At 33.6% G+C, this 24185-nt stretch overlaps 1 protein-coding gene across 1 annotated transcript; it reads left to right on the plus strand.

Annotated features, from left to right (window-relative positions):
• Positions 1-23332: 23332 nt before the first annotated feature.
• LOC149214392 (uncharacterized) lies at positions 23333-23929 on the plus strand. The gene has a single exon (XM_089390896.1). The coding sequence runs from the start codon at positions 23434-23436 to the stop codon at positions 23830-23832; it is 399 nt and encodes a 132-aa protein (XP_089247022.1). The 5' UTR covers positions 23333-23433; the 3' UTR covers positions 23833-23929.
• Positions 23930-24185: the final 256 nt, after the last annotated feature.

A 24185-nucleotide genomic window follows, 5' to 3' on the forward strand; every position in this document is an offset into this window, starting at 1 on the left:
TCAAGTATGTAAACCATATTTCTGAGTAAATATTTACTGAGAAATATGCCATTTAAAATCAATTTAATTACTATTGAAATTATGAAAACTTTTTCTTGGTTTTAATAGTCAATCATTCATTATCAATTGGTCTTTTGATAAAACATGTTTTGGTAATTATAATATGAGCTAGTAGAACTATTTCTTTAGGCAGATATTCACCATAAACAAGGCATGTTAAAATCTCCAATTATTTAGTTATTCTACTCTCAGTTGGGATAAATCTATATCTTCTTAATTGAGATATATTTAGAATTTATTTTTATCACCTGCATCTTAGAATAAATCTGCATTTAGATTTGAGTATGCATTTCTAGAAGTCCCCTTACATAGGGAAAACCTTAGTTGTGGCTTGGATGAGCCCTCAAGTCAGCGTAAGGGTTGCTTTCTTGCAAGCTAGCAGCAAGAGAATAATTCCGATATCTTTCTCCTTGTTTGGCAAGTAATAGAAATATCACAAGTCAGTGAGGAGAGAGAGGGAGTAATTGGACCCAATTGAACCAGATGGAATCACCAAATCAAATGGATAAGGGATTAGTTGGAGCTCTGACCGAGTGGTATCCCTTACATGTTGACGAGGTCATTTTTGGCCATCAACATTTTTGGTGCTAGAAGAAGAGCCACAATAATTTGTTTCTTTGAAGATTGTGTGCATTAAGATTTTATCTTATTACCATGGCTTCACTTAAAAGATCACTTTGGAGTTTCTTTACTAGGCTTCCACCAGCTTCTACTTCGATAAAGGTAGTTGAGACTCTGTCTAAGATCAAATTCGATGGTAAGGCTTCTACTTTTGGTCATCTCCTTCAGTTTATTTTAAATTGTAATAATTTCAATATTGACCAAGGTGTTATTTGCAAGATCTTCACTCTTATGCTGACAGGTCAATCTAAAGACTGGTGTCAATCCTTGCTAGTTGCCTCTGTACATAGTTGAGATGAATTTTCAAAGGTTTTCCTTCACAACTTTTAGGACTTTTAGGAATATGACTACGAAAAGTTGTGTGATCAATTGGAATAATTGCGTAGGATGGAAGTTGAATTTTTGGATGATTTCGTAATTAGATTCAAATTAATTTGTATGCAATTTCATTCAAAAGACTTACCTCCTGAATTTGAACTATGGGATGGTTCAAATTTTTTATATTTCTTCCTTGTATTTCTACTTTTTATCAAGAACTAGAAGACATTTGTATTACTAATGAAAAGTCAATTATTTATATTGACAATGCCGATCTTCCACAAATTACAACTGCAAATACCGCTAAGCATCAATATCAACTAGAAATTGTTGTTGTTGCTCAAACAAATGATGTTGATCTTTGAACTACCCCAAATTTAGATAGTGCTGATTTATCTCATGAAATAGAAAATCAACAAGATGTAGAGTACACTAGAAGAAATCAACAACAATTAAATCAGCAGCAAACAAATCAACCAAAGAATGTCAACAATATACAAACTGCTGCAATTAATTCATAATCTTCTTTTGCAGATAATTATAAATCTCAAACTTCAAAGAAACCTAGCAATAATTTGCAGATCAATCAAACATATGATAAATCTGATTTTTATGAAGACATGGATCAATAATCTGAGATTTTCGCTGGTACAAATGAGGAAGAGTCTATTTTGGAAAGTGAGCAAACTTATGCAAATAGAGAAACTTTTAGGTATATATCTTCAACCTCTTACTTCTGTCTCTGTCTTGATATTTTTAGTAACAATGATTTAATTGATAATAAATCAATAGTCTCTCTAAACAAAAATTTAATTTTAGAAAATAGAGGAGTTGTTATTAATGATGAATTTTTGTCTAATTCTCATATTGGTAGAGAAAATTCAATCAATAATATTTTCAACGATCTTGGATATTCTCTTAATCTTTCATGTAATTTTTTGCTTGGTTTTAATTTATCTTATTCAGGGGAAAATAACACTAATGAAATTATTTATGATGATGAATTGAAAAGTGAAAATACTCAACCTCTTTTCCCTTCAAAATTGGTTTTGACTGATTCCCATATTCTCAATTCCTTAAGCGAATCTATTTTTGAAGAGGAAAAAAACATTAATTAAGAAATTATTTTAGTTAATTCTCATTTTCAATCATTTTATCATCTTAGTGATTTTAGTATGCACGAATCTATCCCAATATTTGATCCTATGATGATGAAATACCCTTTTTGGACCATAAGTTTGAAATCTTTTCATTCCCACAAATGAATGCTAACAATAATTTTAATTTCATAATTTCTGGTGACACTTGTGGGAAGGAAATTTTTGCAAGAAAATCCCATATGTGTTGTACCATTATTTGTAATATTATTATTTTATTTATTTATTTATTTCTTTTCAGTTTGAGTTTGTTTTTCTTTCAAATTTCATTTTTGAATTTTTAAACATATTATGCTAGCATTTTAAGCATTTAAACTCTCAGCGCTCATCAAGTGCAATAATGTGCTGATATGAAAATTAATTTCAGAGCTTTAAGCATAAAATCAACAACTTCTTATTTTGATTATTTGTTCATGTTTGGCCAATTCACACATTGTTTTCAAATGAGTTTTTCACAACTTTTGACACTTGAGATAGCATCATTACAATTTGGCCAACAAAATATTTATTTATTTATTTATTTTTTCCTGAAAATTTTATGATCTTTTCTTTTAATTCTCATTTACACTTGGTTAATTTTGAAAAATGTTTGGGATCCCCAATTCTCCAGAAGATTTCATTCTATGAACTTTCTTTTGTACATATTTTTTCCAATTTTTAGTAGGCTTCAATATTTAAAAATATATCATTCAAGTTTGCCCTGATATTTCCCCTTCCTTTGAACTCTTCCAATCATTCATTGAAATACATCATGATTTTCATGATCCCGTAGGTAGAGTTTTAGAAGAATTTCAAGGTAAGAATTTTACAAATAAATTTATTTTTCTGAACTTGTTAGATGTACATAGTAGGATGAATTTTTCTTTTGATAATCTAGCTGCAATTTTATTTTGTTTCTAATTTTTTTTATATTTTTATATGTGCAAAGATAAAATTAAGAGAATGGTTTCATTGGAAGTATGACTATACTTAGTCATATGATTTCTCAATCAGTTAGGATATCGGTAAAAATAATCTAGTTAGTTTTCTTTCTATTTGTTTCTCCTTTAATAATATACATAGAAGAATAAAGCGAGTAGTCATCCCTTTCCAGACCATAAACATGTTCAAGGGAGCATGTTATTCTCATCAGAAATACTTTTAATTTTTATGCCTTGTTTTAATGCTTTATATTTCTTTTGATTTATAAATGCACGAGATGAGTCAATAACCATTTCTCATTTATGCTTTATGCAACTAAAATGGAATGTTGAACTCTTTCTTGTTCATATTTTCTTCTCACATTTTAAATGTTAAAATTAAAGAAGGTCCACAAGCAAAGGAAAATCACTAGATATTGTTGTAGTACTCATGTCCATGATTCTACATCTGTTTGTTCTGAATCTTACATCAACTGAGTTGAATTGAACCTCTGCATTGCACATGTTCATCATGTATCTACTTTAGTCACATTTCCCTCTTCCAAGATGACTCAAATCCTCTAACTTACCAATATTCTTCAAATTTCAAGCCTCTCATTTTTTCTTATTTCATTCATAAAAGAATCTAAGATATTTCCCTCAAGACTTTAGACCTTCAGGCTTATAGGACTCTCGAGTTTGTATTATATTGAAAGTATTTTAAAATATTTTATGAGATTTATCATCTGAGAACTTAATACCTCAGAAACACACTATATCGGAAGCATTTTAAAACACATTTCGAGATTTTCCTCCCGTAGATCCACGTGGCCTATTTTATTTCTCTGCCTGAATTCTTCAGTCTTGGAATCTCATAAAGTTATATTAAGTTATTATTGTATCCGAGTTTTCGATACTATGTTTCTATCTGATAATAATCTTGGGCTTCCTTTTTCTCGTAACTCTTATTTAAATACTTTACAAGAATTCTTTTATGAATCCTCCTCTTATCTTGTAACCTCGAGATATCGAGCTGTTATCACAAATCAATTTAAATTTCTTCCCAATATTTCATTTTCACCTCTTTCCATCTCGGAAACTCAACATATCCTATTTTTGCAATCTCGTAAGTTAATTTAAATTCTCTCCGATATCTCTATCCTGATATCTTACGTGGCACATTTCATGTGGTTTTACCATCCTGTCTTTTTTAAATGATTTAATACGATCTCATAGGCTTTGGGTCAACTCATTCATTACTAGACAATCTGACCTATCACTATGCATACATGGAGTTCTCTTTTATTATCTCTATACCTTTACACTGACTTCTATGTTATCATGGTGTTATAGAGCTTGGATGTATTCTTAATTATAATTTCAACAAACTTCCAAGAATTTATTCCTCGAGATGACTATGTGACTTTAGGGATATCCATTCTATTCGGCGTGTCCGCATGGATCTGTATTGATATGCTTTCATAATATGTGGCTTAATCATATTTTGGTCTTTATTCTACTATCATATGCCTATCCCATTTTCTTTTGTCTTGTAATATGCATCTTTATTATCTTTTCAAGGCATTCTTGAGCAACCATTATAACAATATAGTCACCTGGTAAGAAAATACAAAATATGAAAAGGTAATGGATTTTGGTCAATTTTAAATCCTTTTATGGTTCACCTATTGTTAATATATCACTCCATACTTATCATGAAAAGATTCAAGTCCTCTCCATATGCACATAAGTGCTACATAGGTTCGGACTTGGTCTTGATTTATGTGATTTTATGAAAATCTTGGAGTTGATATGAAATTTGAAAAATTAAAGAAAATAATTACTTCTACAATTCATAAAGAAGCATATCTTCATTTTCATTTATGATGGAATTTGTTTCTTCTCACTCCTTGAACATTAAACATTATTTTACTAGCTTTACTGCTCGCTTTAGTTTAGATTTAATAATTGATGATTTTGGGTCAATGAAAAATTCATAATAATACAACTTCTTCATGCTTTTAATTCCAATTAAAAGAAGAGGTTATCTTTTGGTGGAGAAAATCAATATCTTTCAGATCAAATTTCAACGAAATTATTCAATGATAAGTCTCATATACCCATTTTCATCCCTTTACATTTCTTTACACTTTTGTTTCATTTTTTTAATTTTAATTTTTAATTTTTTTAATTTTAAGTTCCATCCTTGGAGGTCTTCGAGAATTGTTTTACTCCTACTTGCTCAGATTTGGAACTCATTCTCCTTATTTTTCTTGCTTTCGAGTTTTGGAAGAGAATAAATAATGTTCATCAAATCAACTAAATTGGGGAGTCCGTGAACCTTCAATTTGTTTCACAAGCCTTGTTTTTAGTAGGAAATTTGTTAATATCTTCCCATGCAAGCTTTGTTATGAAATCAACTTTTTTTGTAAAGGGTAGAAACTTTTTTTTGGCTTAATTTTACCTCATGATTGCTATTCACTTTACAGTTTGAAAGCCTAATTTCTTATAGCTTTGCAAGATATAATTTATTAAAATATCAACATAAGATGAACACACACATGCTTTTATTATTTTACTCTTTGTTGAGACATTTTAATAGTTAATCTTCTTGGACTTTTCTTTCATCTTTCCTTTCCTTATTTGACACTTTTGGGAGTATGTTGATTTCTTCTTTATCTTTTGTTTGGATTTATTTTTCCTTCTTTCTATTGGTTATGGTTTGGTTTTGGTGATACTACCAAAATTTATTTGGAATGAATTTTTCTCACCCAACATTGGTTGGCAGGCATGGGAAACTTTTTATTCTGTCAATTTCATAAATGTTCATTCACTTCAAAGGGTTATCTTTATAGAATTATAAAACCCTCTTGCCTTAAATATTTTCCATGGAGGAACATACATCTTTTCCAAATGATAGGGTTCATCTTTCCAAGGAAAGAACTGGCTTGAGTCTAACTAATGAATATTCCTTTTTTCCACACTTCACATAAAGAGCATCTGGATTGATAGTTGTAAGGAAAGATGTGGGAGTCAAACTTTATGAGTATTATACCCATTATTTTTAAATTCTCTTATACCACCTTGTTTTCTTCACCCAATTACAAAAAAAAATCTCTAAATAACGTTTATCAAAAGGGTGTTAAAATAGGGTTGAAAGCACACATGTGGGAAACACAAGTAAACCTGTCAGGGCTATAGACGCTCGTTGGCAGTGAGGCTATGCTTGTGTGGCACTAAGACAACTCCATCGGGGCTATGGACGCTCACGAGCAGTGAAGTGATGTCAGGTAAAAGTAGATTATCTATAATAATAAATGTATACTTTTCTTAAAACTTCCTATTTGTACCTCTACTATCACTCAAATGAAGTAATATTAAAAATAAAATATTCACCAAAATTTAGATTCATGGTTTTAGACTCAATCTACTTCTAATACTTATCTTTCTGAACTTATATTGCTTGATTCACCAATGTGGAACCCATGAGAAATGTTTCACTGTTTGACAAGTTAATAAGAGTCATCAGTTTATCCTTTGGGTAAAATTAAGCTCATTACCTTTTAACCAAAGATAACTTGTTCTTCCCCGTGTGTCGTCATTGTTGTGGTAAAATCACAACCCCCCATTTTTAATTTAATATCTTCATAATAATAATGGAGACCCTATACATAAATTCTGGTTATATCACCCTTTAATACTTTCATTTGGTTAATTGTACGACATTTTTATTTTCTTTAAATTTCATTTTGATTAATTCATTGTGTTCGGTTTCTTGATAACTTTCCATCGGTTCTCATTTGATCTCATTTGGACTTACGATTTATAAATGATGCTCATTCAAAGTTTCAGTGATTTTTACCTCCTAGACTTAAAAATGTAAAAAATATATATTATTTTAATCTTTGTAAATTAATATTAATTTTTACTTTATTATTAATTGTCCTACAAAACTATCACAACCAAGATTGTATAATAAATAAAACTATATAATATAAATCATTGTATTAAAATGCACTGAAATTTATTTATTTTATAAATCTCGGATATCATTATTTAGTTTAAATCCAAAATTTTACAAACTCTCGAGACTCCGATAATAATAATAGAGTGGTCACAGTGTGGTCGGGAATTATATTTTAAAAAATGGTTGTAGTTTATTTTTTGTGGAGAGATCCCTATATTTTAAAAAATGGTTGTAGTTTATTTTTTGTGGAGAGATCCCACAACTTGTGGGCCTCCCACCTCCTCCACCTCACTTCCCTCCTTCGAGCTCTCAAGCCCATCCTCCATCCCGACACTCATTCTTTATACCTCGGATAATCCGAGATCATCTCACTCCTCCTTTAGATGCCTTATAACTCCCACTTTAAAATCTCTTATACCTTCCCCCATTCACCATGGCTTTCATGAGCCAAAAGCCATCTGCCACGTTTTATTAGATTACTTTTTTATTAATTTAATATTTATTTTTTAATTATTTTATTTTAATTATTTTATTTATATTTTAATTTAATTATTATATAATGATAAATTTTTTGGTTAATTAATTTGTATCTAATGAATTAATTTAATAATTGTAATTTCGTAAAACTGCTTCTGCTTGGCTAAGAGCTCGTCTTTCTCGGACGTAAGGAAATAGGTTAATGGCCCAAGACCCAGAGGCATCTGGCAGGAGTGAAAGCTTGCTCCCTTATGGACCACCAGCGGGTTATTACAGGTGACGTGGTTTTTCTATTAACAATGATGAGTCATACCGACATTCGCAGATAGCAACCAGAGATGGTTGTCCTCACTGTTGGTTTGACACCTGAGTTGATAGGTTTTTCCACTTTCTGGAATATATATATATATATATATATATATATATATATATATATATATCCTCACTGTTGGTTTGACACCTGAGTTGATAGGTTTTTCCACTTTCTGGAATATATATCTATATCTATATATATATATATATATATATATATAGTAATTAATTTTATTTAATTATAATTTATTAATTTAGTTTAAAATTAGATTTTTAATTAAAAATGGTCAAATTATTACTTAGATATGCATTTTTTAGAATTTTAGTACTTTTGATATTTTGGTTTTGGAAACGCATATTTGGAGATTTATTTGGCCAAATGAGGCCCTTGATAGTTCGTTAGAACGCTAAGACTGAGAAGAATAATTTGAGAATGATAAATTTAGAAAACTCAATCATTTAATGACCTAAAAAATTAGCAGAAGATGAAGTGACGAATTTACAAAAAAAGATTGATTTTTCCTAATTAGATTTGGGCAAATTTCATTGGCTTGAGAAAACTTCTACCTCTAATTCGTTCCCTATTAATACTTGAAGGCTAATAAGGTCCATTTGAAGTGATCATAGCATGAAAATTTCTTTAGATTTTATTTATTTTGATTTAGCAATTTCATGAGAGTATTTTTTTGATTTCTAGTATGCAATTTCATTTATTTTTATTTTGGTTTTGATTGGTTTATAGCAGGGAATCGGTTGGAAAATTTGAAGATGAGGCACTTTGGAGCAATGGAAAGAGACCAACAAAGAGAAAATTGGAGAATTTACAGCTCTAATTGAGAATCTGGAAAACCACCCCCAATAGCTCTCCATTTTGGGGGATTTTGTAATTATTAAATATCAGATTTGATATTGAGGAAGGGGTTCCTCTTTCCTGCAACTAGTGGCTCTAAATAATTTTTGTATAAGGGATTATAGTTGTAGGAAGGAGGAGAAAACTTAGATCTAGGTCAATGGGGACTTTTCTTTTCAAATATGGACTTTGTATTGAGAGTAGAGCTTGCACTATTGCAGTTCTTTCTTTTAGTGATAGAGTTTATGATTTATGAAAGATTATTGGAGATTAGTTCAAGGAACAGAGCAAGAGACCAAGTTTCACTAGTTTTTAATTTGAATACTTTTATTTAAATGCAAATTTCATTTATGTAATGGAAGATCTGTGTAAAGTTTTCTCATATTGTGCATTCATGTTTGATGTGAGGACGAATGTCTTTTGAGTTAGCTATCTAATTCATAGTCACATAGATATGTTATTAATTTATTTTTGTTTAAGTACTTAAACTAGATTTCTCAGTAATTATTTACTCGAAAATCTTCATTTTAAAATCGATTTAATTACTATTGAAATTATGAAAACTTTTTTCTAGTTTTAATAGTCAATCATTCATTATTGTCTTCTAACATGGCATGTTTTGGTAATTATAATATTAGCTAGTAGGAATATTTCATTAGCCAGATATTCACTATAAACAAGGCATGTTAAAATCCCCAATTATATAGTTATTCTGCTCTCGGTTGGGATATATCTATATCTTCTTAATCAAGATAGATTTAGAATTTATTTTCATCACTCACATCATAGAATAAATCCGCATTTAGATTCAAGCCTGCAATTCTAGAAGTCCCCTTACACAAGGGAAAACCTTAGTTGTGGCTTAGTTGAGCCCTCAAGTGAGCTTAAGGGTTTATTTATTTCAAGCTAGTAGCAAGAGGGTAATTCCGATATATTTCTCTATGTTTGGTAAGTAATAGAAATATCACAAGTTAGTGAGGAGAGAGCGGGTAACTGGACCCAATTGATCTAGTCGGAACCACCAAATAAAATGGATAAGGGCTTAGTTGGAGCTTTGATTGGGTGATATGCCTTACATGTTGATAAGGTCATTTTTGGCCATCAATAGGTTCATGATGTATCTTGTGAACACGGGACCCGACATGTGCTATGTAGTAAACTAGTTAAGTCAAGCTATGGTGAGGTATACCAAGCTGTATTGGAAGGTAGAAAATCATGTTTTACGATACCTCAGAAGCACTACCAAGTATGGATTATGGTACAAGAGGATAGAGGGAGTGAATCTCCAAGGCTTCACTAATGTATCTTCGGCAGGAAGTCCATCAGACAAGAAAAGTATTTTAGGTGTTATCTTCAGTTCTATGTCCGTAGTTATTTCCTGATACAACAGGAAGAAAAGGTTTATGGCACTCAAGTTAATAGAGCCTGAATACATGGCTGCAAGCCAAGCAACATGTGAGGCCATATGGATGAGGAAAATACTTGTGGGTCTTTTCAGTCAGGAGATGGATATGAAGGTGATATATTGTGATAACCAAAGTTGCATTGAGCTCTTTGAGAATCCAATATTTCATGACAAGTCCAACCACATTGATATATGGTATCATCATTTGCGGGACTATGTGCAAAGGATAATTATGTTGCTAAAATACATTCCAACTGAGGAGAAATATGTTGGCATCTTGACAAAGGCATTGTCAAGAGAGAAATTTGAATTCCAAAGGTGCATGATAGGGGTGGTGAAAAATCCATTTCTTGCTAAGAGAGAATGTTAAATATATGTAGCAAGAAAGGCTCAATTTGACTTTAGCCTTAGTCAAAATGAGTAAATTGAATTTCCACATCAGCAAGACAACTTGTAGGCAATTAACTAGTGTGACATGGATCTTGTCACTCAGTTATCTTAGTAAATTCGAGTTAGGGGCTTGGAGCTCAGTTATGCATGTGTTTATTACTAAATTTTAGCAATTCAATTAAGTTATTTTCAGTTGTATTCAATTAACTGACCTCTAACTATTAGTAGAGTTAGTTGATGGGGAGTTGTGCAGTGGGACAACAATCTAACTCAAATATCTTCCAATTAACCGATCAATCAACCCAAAATAACTAATACATGCATGAAATTTGAGTTCATCGGCTAAAGTGGAAATGACAAGGCCAGTGTAACATGGGTTGTGTATTAGTCTGAGTGTACAGGTGTTGCATGCAGTCATGAGATCAATCCTTGGGAATTGCACAACCAATTAGGAGGAAATTCCTATATTTTAGGGGATAATTTCCTTAGGATTTTCACAAAGAAATAAGAGGCTTAATGAGCAAATAACTGGCTAAGTGTTGGTTAGAGTTTCTCATTGAGCAGAGAGAATAGTTGTTCTTTTTTCAGGTTGATCTCAGACCTAGAGCTAGTAATTGTAATAGTTTATCTATTCAACTGATTAATACAAAGAGGATTGAGGGTTTCTTCCCAGTTGGGTTCCCTTAGAAATCACTATGTGCTTGTGGCTTTTCTTGTTGCATGTTGTTCTAAATTGTGATTTCCATTCTGCAGATCAATAGAGTAGAATTTTGTCTCTTGTTTTTAAGTTTGAAATCTTGAGCAGTTGCAATTTCTATCAAATTTCTACAGAGAGACATACTGAGAGAACTATGGAGCAACATAATACTTTGGAACCATAGAAAAGATCAAAATTTATGGTAATTCACTCAAAACCATGCATAGAAAATCTTAAATTTTACTATTGATTTTATTATTAAATTTTTTTACAATTTCTGTTAGATTTATTCAAAATTCATAAAAAAAGAAAAAACCCTGCATAATAAAATTTTACTGTTTATTTTACTAGTAAATTTTTTTACGATCTCTGTTCCTATTTAGATTTAATTAAAATTCAAAAAAAAAATTCAATACTTACCTTAAACCCTTGCATCTTCTAGCTTATGTGACTGCAAAATTTCACCTTAGGGTTTAGCTCCCTCTACCACTTCACAATTATGGATTTTCATTTTAGGCATTTTAGATTTAATGGGTTTGTATACTTACTATATATAGGGTGTTTGACATGTAAAGTGGGGGGATCATTTATTGAATATGATCCAAACCCTATCGACCCTATCCGTTTTTTTTTAAATGACGTCTATTTGTCGGTGCACACTGTGTAATATAACGCACCAGTGTGCCTTTGCCAAATAGCACTGCTAAGACAAAAAAACTTGTATTTATTTTTTTATATTTTCTTTTTTTATTGCGATGAAAATGTTTTTATCGTTACATATCGAACCAAACCTTCTCGTCCCTGTTCATCTTTTAAAAACAACATTTGTTTATCAATGCACCCCGTGTAATACAACACACTAGTGTGCCTCTGCCAAATAGCACCGTTAAGTCCAAAAAAATTGTATTTAGTTTTTTTATGTTTTCATTTTTCATTGTGATGGCGGTGCTTTTATCATTACATAACACACTGTCATAATTTAAAGTTATTTAAAAAAATAATTTTCTTTGTCAGTGAAAAGCAATTAAACGCCTCGGTGCATTAATGAAATTAAATGCGTCGAAGCGTTTATGTACATAACCGCACCAGTTACTAAATTCCTTTTGGCTGAAAATTATGTGATTTATTTATAAAATATATTTAATGGCTTTTGTGTTGAATGGTTCAAGTTGTATATTAATAAAAAAAATTGTCTAATAAATTGTCAAGTAACAAAAATATTGATTGACACAATGATAACACATCTAAAAAAACATAAAATACAAGTTCTTTGTAATTTTTTTACAAAATTAATATGTCAGAACTATATGTAAGTTTAACTAATATGTATTGGTTAGTGTGTATCACGCAAAGCCACAAAATGAGGAAGCTTGATAAGATTATTTTTTAATGTAAGTGTAGAAGATCGTAAAATCTTGATAGAAAAATTGCAAAATTATGAATCAGGTGAATGAAAAAATTCTATTCAATATGTTTTTTTTTTTCACTAATAATATAGCTAGGAATATTAGATACCATGTTTCAAACAATATATTAATTCACATATGTTTGATGTTCTACCGGAAGCAACAACAAAAGAAAATAATGTCGTTCTAAGTTGTTGTTGTTTTTTTTTTTTTAATATGTAAATGACCATGAATTGGTCCTTAGCTCATCTAGAGTGGTGTTGGAGGTTAATGAAAGGGAAAATCTTTTTTACAAAACCATAACATGTAGTGAAACAAATGTATAGACATACTTTTCACTTACAATACAAAAATCAATCTAATGATTCTAAGAACCAAGTTAAGTTATATCTAAACTACATGAAACATTTCCAGAGCAATGGTCAATGAGACTTATAAGACTTGCAATAACAAAAACATACAAAAAAAAGAATCATTCAAAAGTTAATATTCCTAATTAAATTATTTTTCTAGAATTATATGTATATATTACTACAAACCATTCATTTATTAATATCAATTTTGTTATATTTAGTTTTCATATATCAATATAAAAATAGTTTATTATTTTTTCAAGAAGATTATGAAAATCCCCAAGGATCAACGAGTTGATATGTGAAACATGCTAGTAGGAATGTCCAAAAAGTGCACAAGGAGATTATCAAAGAAATGGATATAATTGCATCATAGGAGGAGCCATCTCAACAACAATGTGCTTCAAATGTATGTAATGATTGAAATTTTCTATTAGGTACATTTAAACAAATAATTTAACGTTAAATATTAATTTTCGAGTATTTTCTTGTAGAAAAGAAAACAAAAAAGAAGCCATTCAGCACATAAAATAGAACGACCAGGAAGAAAATGGTTGATATCAAAGTTTGTGAGTAATTGTTAATATTTCCTTATAACAACTTAATATTTCATTTTTGCATATTTTAAGTTGTTTTACAACAACCATCTTTGTCTTCAAATAGGTGCTAACATACAAAGAGAACCATCAGAATAATTGATTGACATTGGGTTAAATATGGGTCGTGAGTATATGTTGGCATATCAAAAATTAATTGTGGATTTTGTAAGTATCTATGTTATTTACTTTTGTGAGTTTATAATTAATAGAAAAAAAAACCCTTTATATTAAATCTATGATTTATTATGAGGTATAAATCTTACAGAAAACAAAGTATAAAACTATGCCAATAAAAGAGTTGTTGCAACAAGGCATAAGACTTGGTTTTGAAACCATATGTACAATTCATGACTCACTTCTTGCTATGGTACAATGTTATTCGATTTACATTGATATATATATTATTTATTCATTAGAGAAATTTTGAGGTCTAAAGTGAGCCTCTTAATGAATATTATAAAATAACAGCGGAGATAATAAAATAAAATAAAATTACCTCATCAAGTTTTGGAGAGAAAAGGAAAAAAATACTTTTTGAACTCGTATTTTCAACTTATCTCCGTATACTTTTAATAAAATTTCGAGGGGGATAACTCATTGGATGTGAAATTTAATTTTGCATCTAAGGATTACCCATGTTGCATATTTTCAATCGACCCTACTACACAAAAAATGTGAAATACATGAAAAAACGTGATTGCAATCACTTTTTTTTTTTTTACTATGTATTTCACATTTTTCGTGTAGTAGGTTCCATCGAAAGTATGAAACATGGGTAATCCTTCGATGCAAAATTAAATTTTGTATTCAACGAGTGCTCCTACTTGAAATTTGAGTAAATTCGTAGGAAGATAAGTTGAAAATACGAGTTAAAAAAGTAGTCTTTTTTTTACCGTTTTACTCAAAAAATGGTGAATCATCCCCCATGGTTGACATCATCATATTGAATCCTATTGGTTATTATAAAGTTGGATTTTGTTGTACATTTTTGTTTTGGGGCCCATTTTTAACCTCAAAATTTCTCTAATATTCAATTTTCATTATTCTCACCAATGTAGATACACTCATTACACTTTATTTTTATGTTTGCAGATAGAACTTGAAGAAGACATAAACAATTGATTGAATCAACAAAACATTTGTCCAAATAACCCAATTCATGGAAGTAACTTGAACACCGACGACAATTCTAGTGAGGAATGATGATTTATTTAGATATCAATGCAAGTTGTATTTTTTGAAATAAATCTCTATGAAAATAAGACATTTTGTTTAATGTAATGGACATAGTGTCCCAATTGAAAGACAAGGGGCTACCAATAACTATCTCATTTTGCATGAAAAATAACCTCTTATTCATATATAATAAAATACATTTCATTTAATTTTATTGTGTTGTCCAATGTAGCTATGAAATGCTACACCACTGATTAAATCTATGGATGATTAAATATTATAATGAAGAGATGAAAAATCTGATGATATAACAAATTAATCCAAACATCATATACAAATGAACTAATCAAAATTTAATTTATGTGAATATTATTATAAGATATATGTTGATTTTTTTATGAAAAACATATAAAAAATCACAATAATTGCACTGTCACAGGTCGATGTTCCTAAAAAGGAGAAAATGGATAATGGGACATCGTATATTAATGTGCACTGCTCTAAATATGAGTTTTCAATGATGATATTTATGATAATAAAATAATGGTATCCCATACCAAATACTAGTGCCTTTGTAAAATAAATAAGCACCATTACATTATATTACGTAAAAACACTGGCACAACAAGTTTTTTGCTTCGCTTAGTGCGTTATACTTGTCAAGCACTGTTGTTGTTTTCATTTAACGCCACGGTGCATGGTATATGTAACACCCTCCTCCCACTTTTACCAAAGTTAATTGGTCCACCGGGGTAAACATGTGACGAAGAGTTATTTTGATATGATTTAAATCCCCATGTATAATTAAGGAAGTGGAACGGACATGACAGAATCAATCTAACCTCCCTTGGAATCTACAGAACTTTCAGGAGCCAACCAACCCCTTTAGGAGTCCAACACGTAAGAGAAATTTCTCTATCACTTCCCTAGAGCCTCAGTCACTCCCATGACAAGGCATGCATGCGAATGTGACCCTCAAGTCGCTTCCACAACAAGGCATCCATGCGAATGTGACCTTTTTTAGGAAGTTCTATGCCAAAAAATCAAGATATTGTGCCAATTTTTCAGGGCCAGGAATCAGGCCACTGCCCAGAACTTCATGAAACTTCCAGAAATGATAAATAACATCGAAAAATGGATACTAATGCAAACATTTGAACAAGGACTTGATCTAACCCCTACTAGCGATGACAAACATTTTGTCAAACATATCACAAACATGTAATCTACATGTCATAACAACAGATCTAAGAATAAGGGTATCATACTTATTTGAGAATCGTCAAAGAGGACTGATATCTCCTCACAATAGCTGCATTGTTATCTATTATTCATCCATTCATTAACAATTCATATGCCAACCGAAACATAATGAGAGCCACACAACATAACTATCATAAAACATACTCATAACCAACAAATAACAAGAGATATATCAATGAGGAAAACCCCATTAAATAAACATAATATCAAGCACATTTGGTCATGTAAATACCAAGGAAAAAATATCTTATTAACATATGCAAATCCAACCAAATCGGGGACTTCCATGTACCACCCGACCATAGATTGGGATGAACCAAATCTCTCTTTCAACAAATCACCCCCACACCATATTCCAAGCATGAATGTGGGATCGCATGAAACACATAAAATAAAACCAAACCAGGCTTCCAGAAGCAAAACCACCTCAACAACCAACTAGTGATTGTACCTCACGGTCAAACATCACTAACCATCACCAGATCGGTCTCTACCCAAGTTGTCCAGGGATTCAGAGCATTTGTTCAAACCAAGGCATCCAAGACTAGTAACTCAACCCACAATTGTCGTCGGGATCCAAAGCGTTTTTCCAACTAGAGCTTCCAAGACTAGTAACTCAACCCATCAAAGGCTCCAGAGCATTTGTCCAACCAAGGCTTCTAAGACTAGTAACTCAACCCAAGCTATTACAGGGCTTCTAGAGTGTTTGTCCAACCAAGGCTCCAGGAACTAGTAACTCAACCCACAACCATAAGGAACATGAGTACCAACCAAAAAAACAAAGATGAAACCCACAACACCATGGTTATCAAGGAAATGGCAAGGCTAGAAAAATCCAATTCCAATCTAGACAATCCTCCATGCCAGTGACATATCATAACCAAGAAACCACATGCATGTGCCATGCATGCCAAAATTAGTAAGGAAATCATACATGCAACTTTGTACCTGCAAGAAAAACCTATTGTAGTTGCTAATTTTGATGTCCTCTTACACTTTCCTCCTCTTCCATTGCCTTCCTGCTCCAAATTCTAAGTATGCCACACTCCTCCAAGAAAAATCTAAGTGTACAAGAGTATGAGAGAGAGAATAAAATGAGAGCTCCAAGCTAATACTGAAAAAAGGTTACAAACTGATCCTCATAAGCCATTTTATTAATGAGGCCTCTATTTTCTTCATTTTCCATTATTTTTCCTTCATTTTCCTTCTCACATGCAACCTGTGACCTTTCACCTCCCTTTTCTCCTATTTTCCATTATTTTCATAAATAAAATGCCAATAAATGCCTCATACCTTTCTGAAGCCTTTGCCATTGCCTTTGCCAATTTCCATAGCCATTAATTAATCACAAGTGATCTCCATCACTATGTTTTTTTGCCCAACATTCAGCTTGGAATATGTGTCCCATGACCTTGGTTATTATTTTTCCTTTATTAACTTTATTACATGGATTTTTAACTAAGGTTGTTACAGAACCCCCCCCCCCCCCCCCCCCCCCCCCCCTTGGGGGAACACTGTTCTTAATGTTCAATGACACTGACAACTAGCAAGACCGCTAAAACGAAAAAATACTACCCATGGAGCTTTATAACTTAGCTCGATGCAATATTTACAATGATCAACCTACTGCAAAGCAAAGCAACATGAAAATCATAACAACATGACAATCATGTAACCACTTATTAGAGCTTTATAACATAGATCATGGTGATATTTACATCCATATAAATATATACACATGTACCAAAACATCACACCAAAACATATGCCAAAACATTCAATCAACCAACGAATAGAAAAGGATACATATCTTGCATCTGATCAGCCATCTCCCATGTAGCTTCATTGGCCCCAAAGTGCTTCCAATGCACTTTAACTTGCTCGATTGCTCAGTTCCAGAGCATGAGAATCTTTCTATTCCAAATGCACTTAGGTTCCAGCTAGAATTCTCCTTTTGGCTCCACCTGCAATACATACCAGTAAATCACATGATCAACATCTTTAACATACTTCTTAAGAAATGACACATGGAAAACATCATGGACTTTCAATGTAAAAGGAAGTGCAAGTTGATAGGCTACTAATCCAATCCTCTCAAGAATCTTGAAAAGTCCACAATACCGAGGTGCCAGCTTGGCACATGATCCAATCCTCAAGGAGCTCTTCTCGGGCTTGATACGCAAGTACGCTTGTTCCACAACTTGAATCTCCTTAAACAACCTATTCTGATCTGCATATCTTTTTTGTTTGTCTTGTGATGCCTTCAGATTCTTCTTGATTACCTACATTTCCTGTTCCATCTCTGCCAACATGTCCGGTCCTATCAATACCCTGTTAACTGGATCACTCCATTAATGGAGTATTACAACTCTGCCCATACAGTGCCTCGAATGGACTCATCCTTAGAGATTCCAGATACCCATTGTTGTAATCGAACTCCACTAGTGAACGATACTCTTCCCACTTTCACTACTGATGCATAACATACATTCTCAACATGTCCTCCAAAATCCTATTGACCCTCTCTGTGTATCCATTTGTCTATGGATGATAAGTTGGGTTGAAGGAAAATTCTGTACCCAAACCTGCAAATAATTATTTCTAGGATCTAAAAGCGAACTTGGCATACTTGTTTGACATTATCTTCTTTGAAACACTATGAAGCCTCACTACATCTATGATGAAGACCTGCGCTACATCATTAGCTAAATATGTAGACTTCACTAGAATGAAGTGCACTACCTTTTTCAACCTATCCACCATGACCATAATAGAATGATGTTGTCTAGATGTCGTCGGAAAACCTATAATGAAATCCATGGAAATGGCCTCCCATTTCCACTTTAGAATAAAAAATGGTTGTAGTATACCACATGGATGCTTACATTCTGCCTTTACCTATTGGCAATCCAAGCACTTAGCCACAAACTTTGCCACTTTTCTTCAAATTCAAAAATTAGTAGAACTTCCTCGCTACTGTCAATTTCTTCTGATATCCCGGGTGACCTGAATACAGATTAACATGAAATTCCCTCAAGATAAGCTTCTTGGGCTCACTGTCATTCGACACATAGATCCTATCCCTAAATCTGACCAAACCATCTACTATGAAACGATATTCCACATCATTATCACTTGTATCCTGTTGTAACATGTGTATAAGCTCCCTACACCTATCATCCTGTTGTCCTTCCTGCAATATCCAGTCTTGTAAATTTGTCCCATAGGAGCTCATAACTATTGTATGATTTACATGTATCCTCCTGCTAAGAGCATCGACGACCTTATTCTCTTTACCTTTAATGTACCTGATCTCAAAGTCGAACTCATTGATCGTGGCCACCCATCTAGCTTACCTAACATTCAAATTCGCTTGGTCAAATAGATATGTAATGCCCCACTTAAATCTTATCCTACAAATTGTGTTAATATTTACATTATCTGAAAATATTGAGAAATATTGGTCATAAAATAAATTTATGATTTCCATTATTCAAATTCCCCACTTACCTTCTCAATTTGAATATTATGTAGGATATGGTCTCCTTCCATTAATTCAAAATATATTTATTCATTTCACATACCCCAATGTACCCTCACATTTACTTGGGAGAAGACATAGTCCTCTCCATCTTATCATCAATATATATTTATTCATTTCACATTCCCCAATGTACCCTCACATTTACTTGGGAGAAGACATAGTGCTCTCCATCTTATCATCAATATATATTTATTCATTTCACATTCCCCAATGTACCCTCACATTTACTAAGGAGAAGACATGGTCCTCTCCATGTAATTACACTTCACATTCCCAAATGTACTTTTCAGATTTACTTGGGAGAAGACATGATCCTTTCCCATTAAATTCTCAATTTTATATTCATATCACAATTCCAAATGTACTCCTAGCTTAGAAGAGAAGTCAACCAAGGATGGGTGAGAGTTAATGACATTAATGAGAGGTGGTTGAGGAAAGAGGGTATAAAAAGGGAAGGGGGAAGGAAGAAAAGGGGGGGAGTTGGAGTCTTGCTTAGGATTGTGGGGGTTGGTTGTGATTGTTTGGCCTTGTTATGATTTTGGGAGACCTTGGAAACCTGTGGAGGTTTCTTGGGTTTGAGAGGAGGAAAGTATCATTATCTAGTTTTGCACATTCTTCTTGAGGACACACTATATCTGGTTGGACTTGGGCACGGAGGGCTAGGGAACCTGTGGAGGTTTCCTGGGCTAGGAATTTGTTTCCTAGTTGGCTGGGAGGCAAATCCGGTTGGGTCGGTCAGAAGGAGTGTTCAGCTGGAGCTATAAGACAAAGGTATCATCATCAACCGCCGGAACAGGTATTTTTCCATGGACTACTCTTGTCAAGTTGATATCAATGGAATGCTCACCTTAACTTATGTTGTTTATGATAAAATGATAAGATGTTAAATGTTTAAAGCTATGTGAGAATACCAACAAGTTCTTTTAATTTTAACTTTTAAACCAGCGGGAAAATAGATCTGTTAGTGTATAATAGGTTGAGGCTCTCATAATAGGAAAGAGGGCCTTACACATGGTATCAGAGCTTTGGTTCAAAATCTGGACCCAAGGCCCTTTAAACCTACAATTTATACTTTCAACAAGTCTCCACTGCTCATTTTGGGCATGAATGCGCCCAGAATCAAACACGAGCTAGTAGTAGTGAATACCACTGCCTGTAGCTAGAGCAGCCCATATAAGAAAGCCCATTTTGTATGCATATAATTTAGTACTTAGCTTGTGGTGGAAATCCTACATGTTTTTGAAAACTAACTCCCTTCATTTCACTCACATTGAAAACAATAAGCATAATTTAATAACTCTTCACGCTAAGTATCTTAGCGGTCATAGGATATCCAAGCTTCCCTAAATATCCAACTGAAATTCCAATGGCATTACCATTTTTCCATGGCAGCCAAACGAACAATTTGTCCCATCGTTTTCTCTTCTAGCCCTGTCTTATGCAGCTTGAGACATCTTTATCAAAATCAGGTATAAATATCTGTCTCTTGCTTTCGTCATATGGAAGTTCAAAAACTATTTAGCAAAAAGACCTAATCAAAAGAGTTGCATGGCTCAACCTTGCAGGGCCAAGGTCATTCTTTGTCCTCTCCTTTTATCTTTTCTGGGCTTTCTGCTATCGCGCCTCTGGCGGGTTTCCTTCTGCATACATTGCAGATTTGGCGTTCAATTCGCGTCAAAGTAGTCGACTATGTTTCCCTGTCGCTTTCTGTTTAGTAGCCATGGTTATATGAAGCAAATTTGAACTGAATCCGAGCATCATGGTAGGAATATCTGTGGCAGACTTCACCTTTGTAGTTGCCTAATATAGCAGATACCTTGAATTTCGCCTATATGCAAGTTCAGATTGATACTCGCGGAAACTTCAGTAAGAAAATCTGGACAACTCTTCATTTATTTTAAGAATTTCTCAATTTCTTCAAAGCATCAAAATCAAGATTTAACAGTCGACCTCATGACCGGTGAGTTTGGAGGCAAAATGCTACGAGACAGCCACGGCTGAGCTGTTGTGGACGCGAAACCCTTTTGCTCTGCTCCAGGAAAAGGGCGCAGGGAACCAAAGCCTGTCTGCTGAGAGTATAAACCAAGGTGGGTGGAGACATTTTCCTCATTTACCGGTTTCGATCCTTTGACATCCTCTTTCCCGTTACCAAGGTAAACGTTTTCTCCACGGCCTACGGCAGCGTTGCCGATTCCTTTCTCGTTCAAATGTTTGCTAAAAAGGCTAAAAGCCTGCGAAAAATTCATTTTATTACCCTCAGCAGGGGCGGATGCAGCGGGACTCGTCATTTGCTCAATAGTGAGAGGTTCTTGTTTTGCCTGTGCAGTGACGGGATTTTCATCCGTTTGAGACTCATTTTTCACAGAGCCCTTCTCGATCCCCAGGAAATCCATCGCTACGAAGAGGGCTATATATTGGTGGATCCCTGGTGGGAGAAGGGGGCGCTGAGCGAGAACCTGCTATGGTAGCGGCAGTTCTAGCTCCACCAAATTCATCATTATTCGAAGGAAGCAACTCTAGTAACCTTCTTTAATCCTATGATTTTATGAACACGCCGAGTCGAACAAATGTGTGCTGTGAATTAGTCAATGTTTATCCATAACCAAGCGCGCTAAATGTATTTTCACTATAACTTAAGTTTGATATATCATATATTTTGGATGTCTAAAAAGACAGGCGTTAATCACAATTTCCTTTAGTCAAAACCTCCATAGAACTATAAATAAAGCAACAGATTATCTTTACAATCTGTTTAATAGAAGCAATTTGCCGAAATATTCAATCCACTGAAAACAATGACCCTATCTTTTCTCTTGTTTTTACAGCCATACCACGCATACTCATTGACAGGCCACAAAGCAGGATTCTTTCTTCAAAATTGACAGCCCTCTGGGGTACCAAGAGTTGTATTGAAACTTGCTGTCAGTTTATTTTCAATTCTTTTCGTTATTTGTCAATTTGAAAACCACTGAGCCCCACATTTCCTTGAGAAACTAAAAATGGCCCTCTCAGGTACTCCCGCGTTATGTCACGTCTTATGAGCCAACATGACTGATTCTGGCAGCAGAACAAAAATTTCCGAACAATGCACTGTATCAGTTACAGACATCTGAGCTAACTATGGACAGAATAGAGATGTTTCACTTGTAGTTGTTTTCAAGACTTAAGCTTCTCTAAGCGTCTATTAGCCATCACGTCAGTTCCTTACAGATCCTAATTATTCCAAGCTATAGCACATTTGCACAATTATCTTTGGGGGCAAACCAGCTGAGAGGCAGGCTCCACCTCTATCATTGTGAGATTTATGCACAATAAAGAAAGATATAGGGGGTTTGAGAAGTATTTTTGGACAGATTTAGTCCAGCATCCCACACTCGTGTTTCTCATGACTCAGAAGTTAGAACTAGTATTGTACCCTATATATTTAGATTAATGAGGAGACTTAGTCTTACAGATATGGCTTACAATGTTTCCGACATTTTGAGTCAAGACTTTTCTATGTTAAAAACCGATCTGGAAATTATGGCAAGTTGTCTCCAGTGCCCCCACACTTTGAACTTTGATAGAATTCAATGGGTTCTCGTAGCTCACTCTTAATAACTGGAAAAAAATTACTAACCAAGAATTTGTAACCTTGGGTTGACCAAAACCAAAGGGAACTCGGGTTTCCCATTGTCTGGCTGGAGAATGAATGGGGAAGTGGTAAATTTAACATCATGTTTGCCTCCAGGAAATTCTCATCCAGGTCTTGCTATACACTCGTATCCTTCTGATGGAACTGGACGGTCTTACCCAGTCCTGACTTCAGCGTCTGGACCTACATACAATTGTGATCCTTACAGAGGGTCAGTAATTACGTCAGCTCCTGCTATTGCATACCCAAATGCTACACAACCGACATTCCCATATGGAGGATTTTCTTTTGGTTCAAATTTTTCAATGACTTCCACATCTTTCTCAGGAGGGCCAACATTGTATGGAGATTCCTTGGGAACACCATGTTTTTCTGCAGTTCCCTCTCAGCTTGTTACTGCAGGTGCAGTTTCGGCTCCACGTGCGAGGCCCTATGTGATGGGCCTCACGGATGTTTCTGGCATGGAAGGCCCTCGCAAATGGCCAAGACCAATTCTTGATTTAAATGCAGGTCCTCGAACAGTTGGTTTAGAAGTTAGAGATTCTAAGCAATTTGCTATTGTTGACAGTCGTGTTTCAACAGAGAGTCATACAAGATCATTTAATCAGACAACAGCTTCAACAGTAATGCTGTTGAAGAGAAAAGAACCTGAAGGAGGCTGGGATTCACATTCTGTTGGATACATCCAGTCTCCATGGCAGTAACCTTTTTCTCATTTTTTAAGCCATCCTATGGAGGAGTTTGCCACAACTTCTGATTATCATTGGGTAATTTTCACATGGTTGTGGTTTGTAAGGGATCAGCATTTTCCACATCATTATATCTCACTCAGAGGATATAGATGTGACCACTTGTTGTATGGCACTTGTATGGCGGTTGCTTCATGATCTAAATCATCCTACTTCTGATCTCTATAAAAAAAAAAAAAAAAAAAGGAGAAAAATAAATAAATAAATAAAATTTGGAAACAAAATTAATGCAGTGTTCTATGGTACTTGCATCTCTTGGATTGAATGATGTCTATTTTCCCATATATCAAGTATCACTGGCCATGATC

Source organism: Pinus tabuliformis, chromosome 1_1 (assembly GCF_031772625.1).
Source record: "Pinus tabuliformis cultivar Carrire ecotype Pingquan chromosome 1_1, CPIR1, whole genome shotgun sequence".
NCBI classification, from domain to species: Eukaryota; Viridiplantae; Streptophyta; class Pinopsida; order Pinales; family Pinaceae; genus Pinus; species Pinus tabuliformis.

Excerpts from the sequence above, each read along its gene's own strand:
- LOC149214392 (XM_089390896.1), top strand. The coding sequence starts at position 23,434 with ATGACTTCCACATCTTTCTCAGGAGGGCCAACATTGTATGGAGATTCC.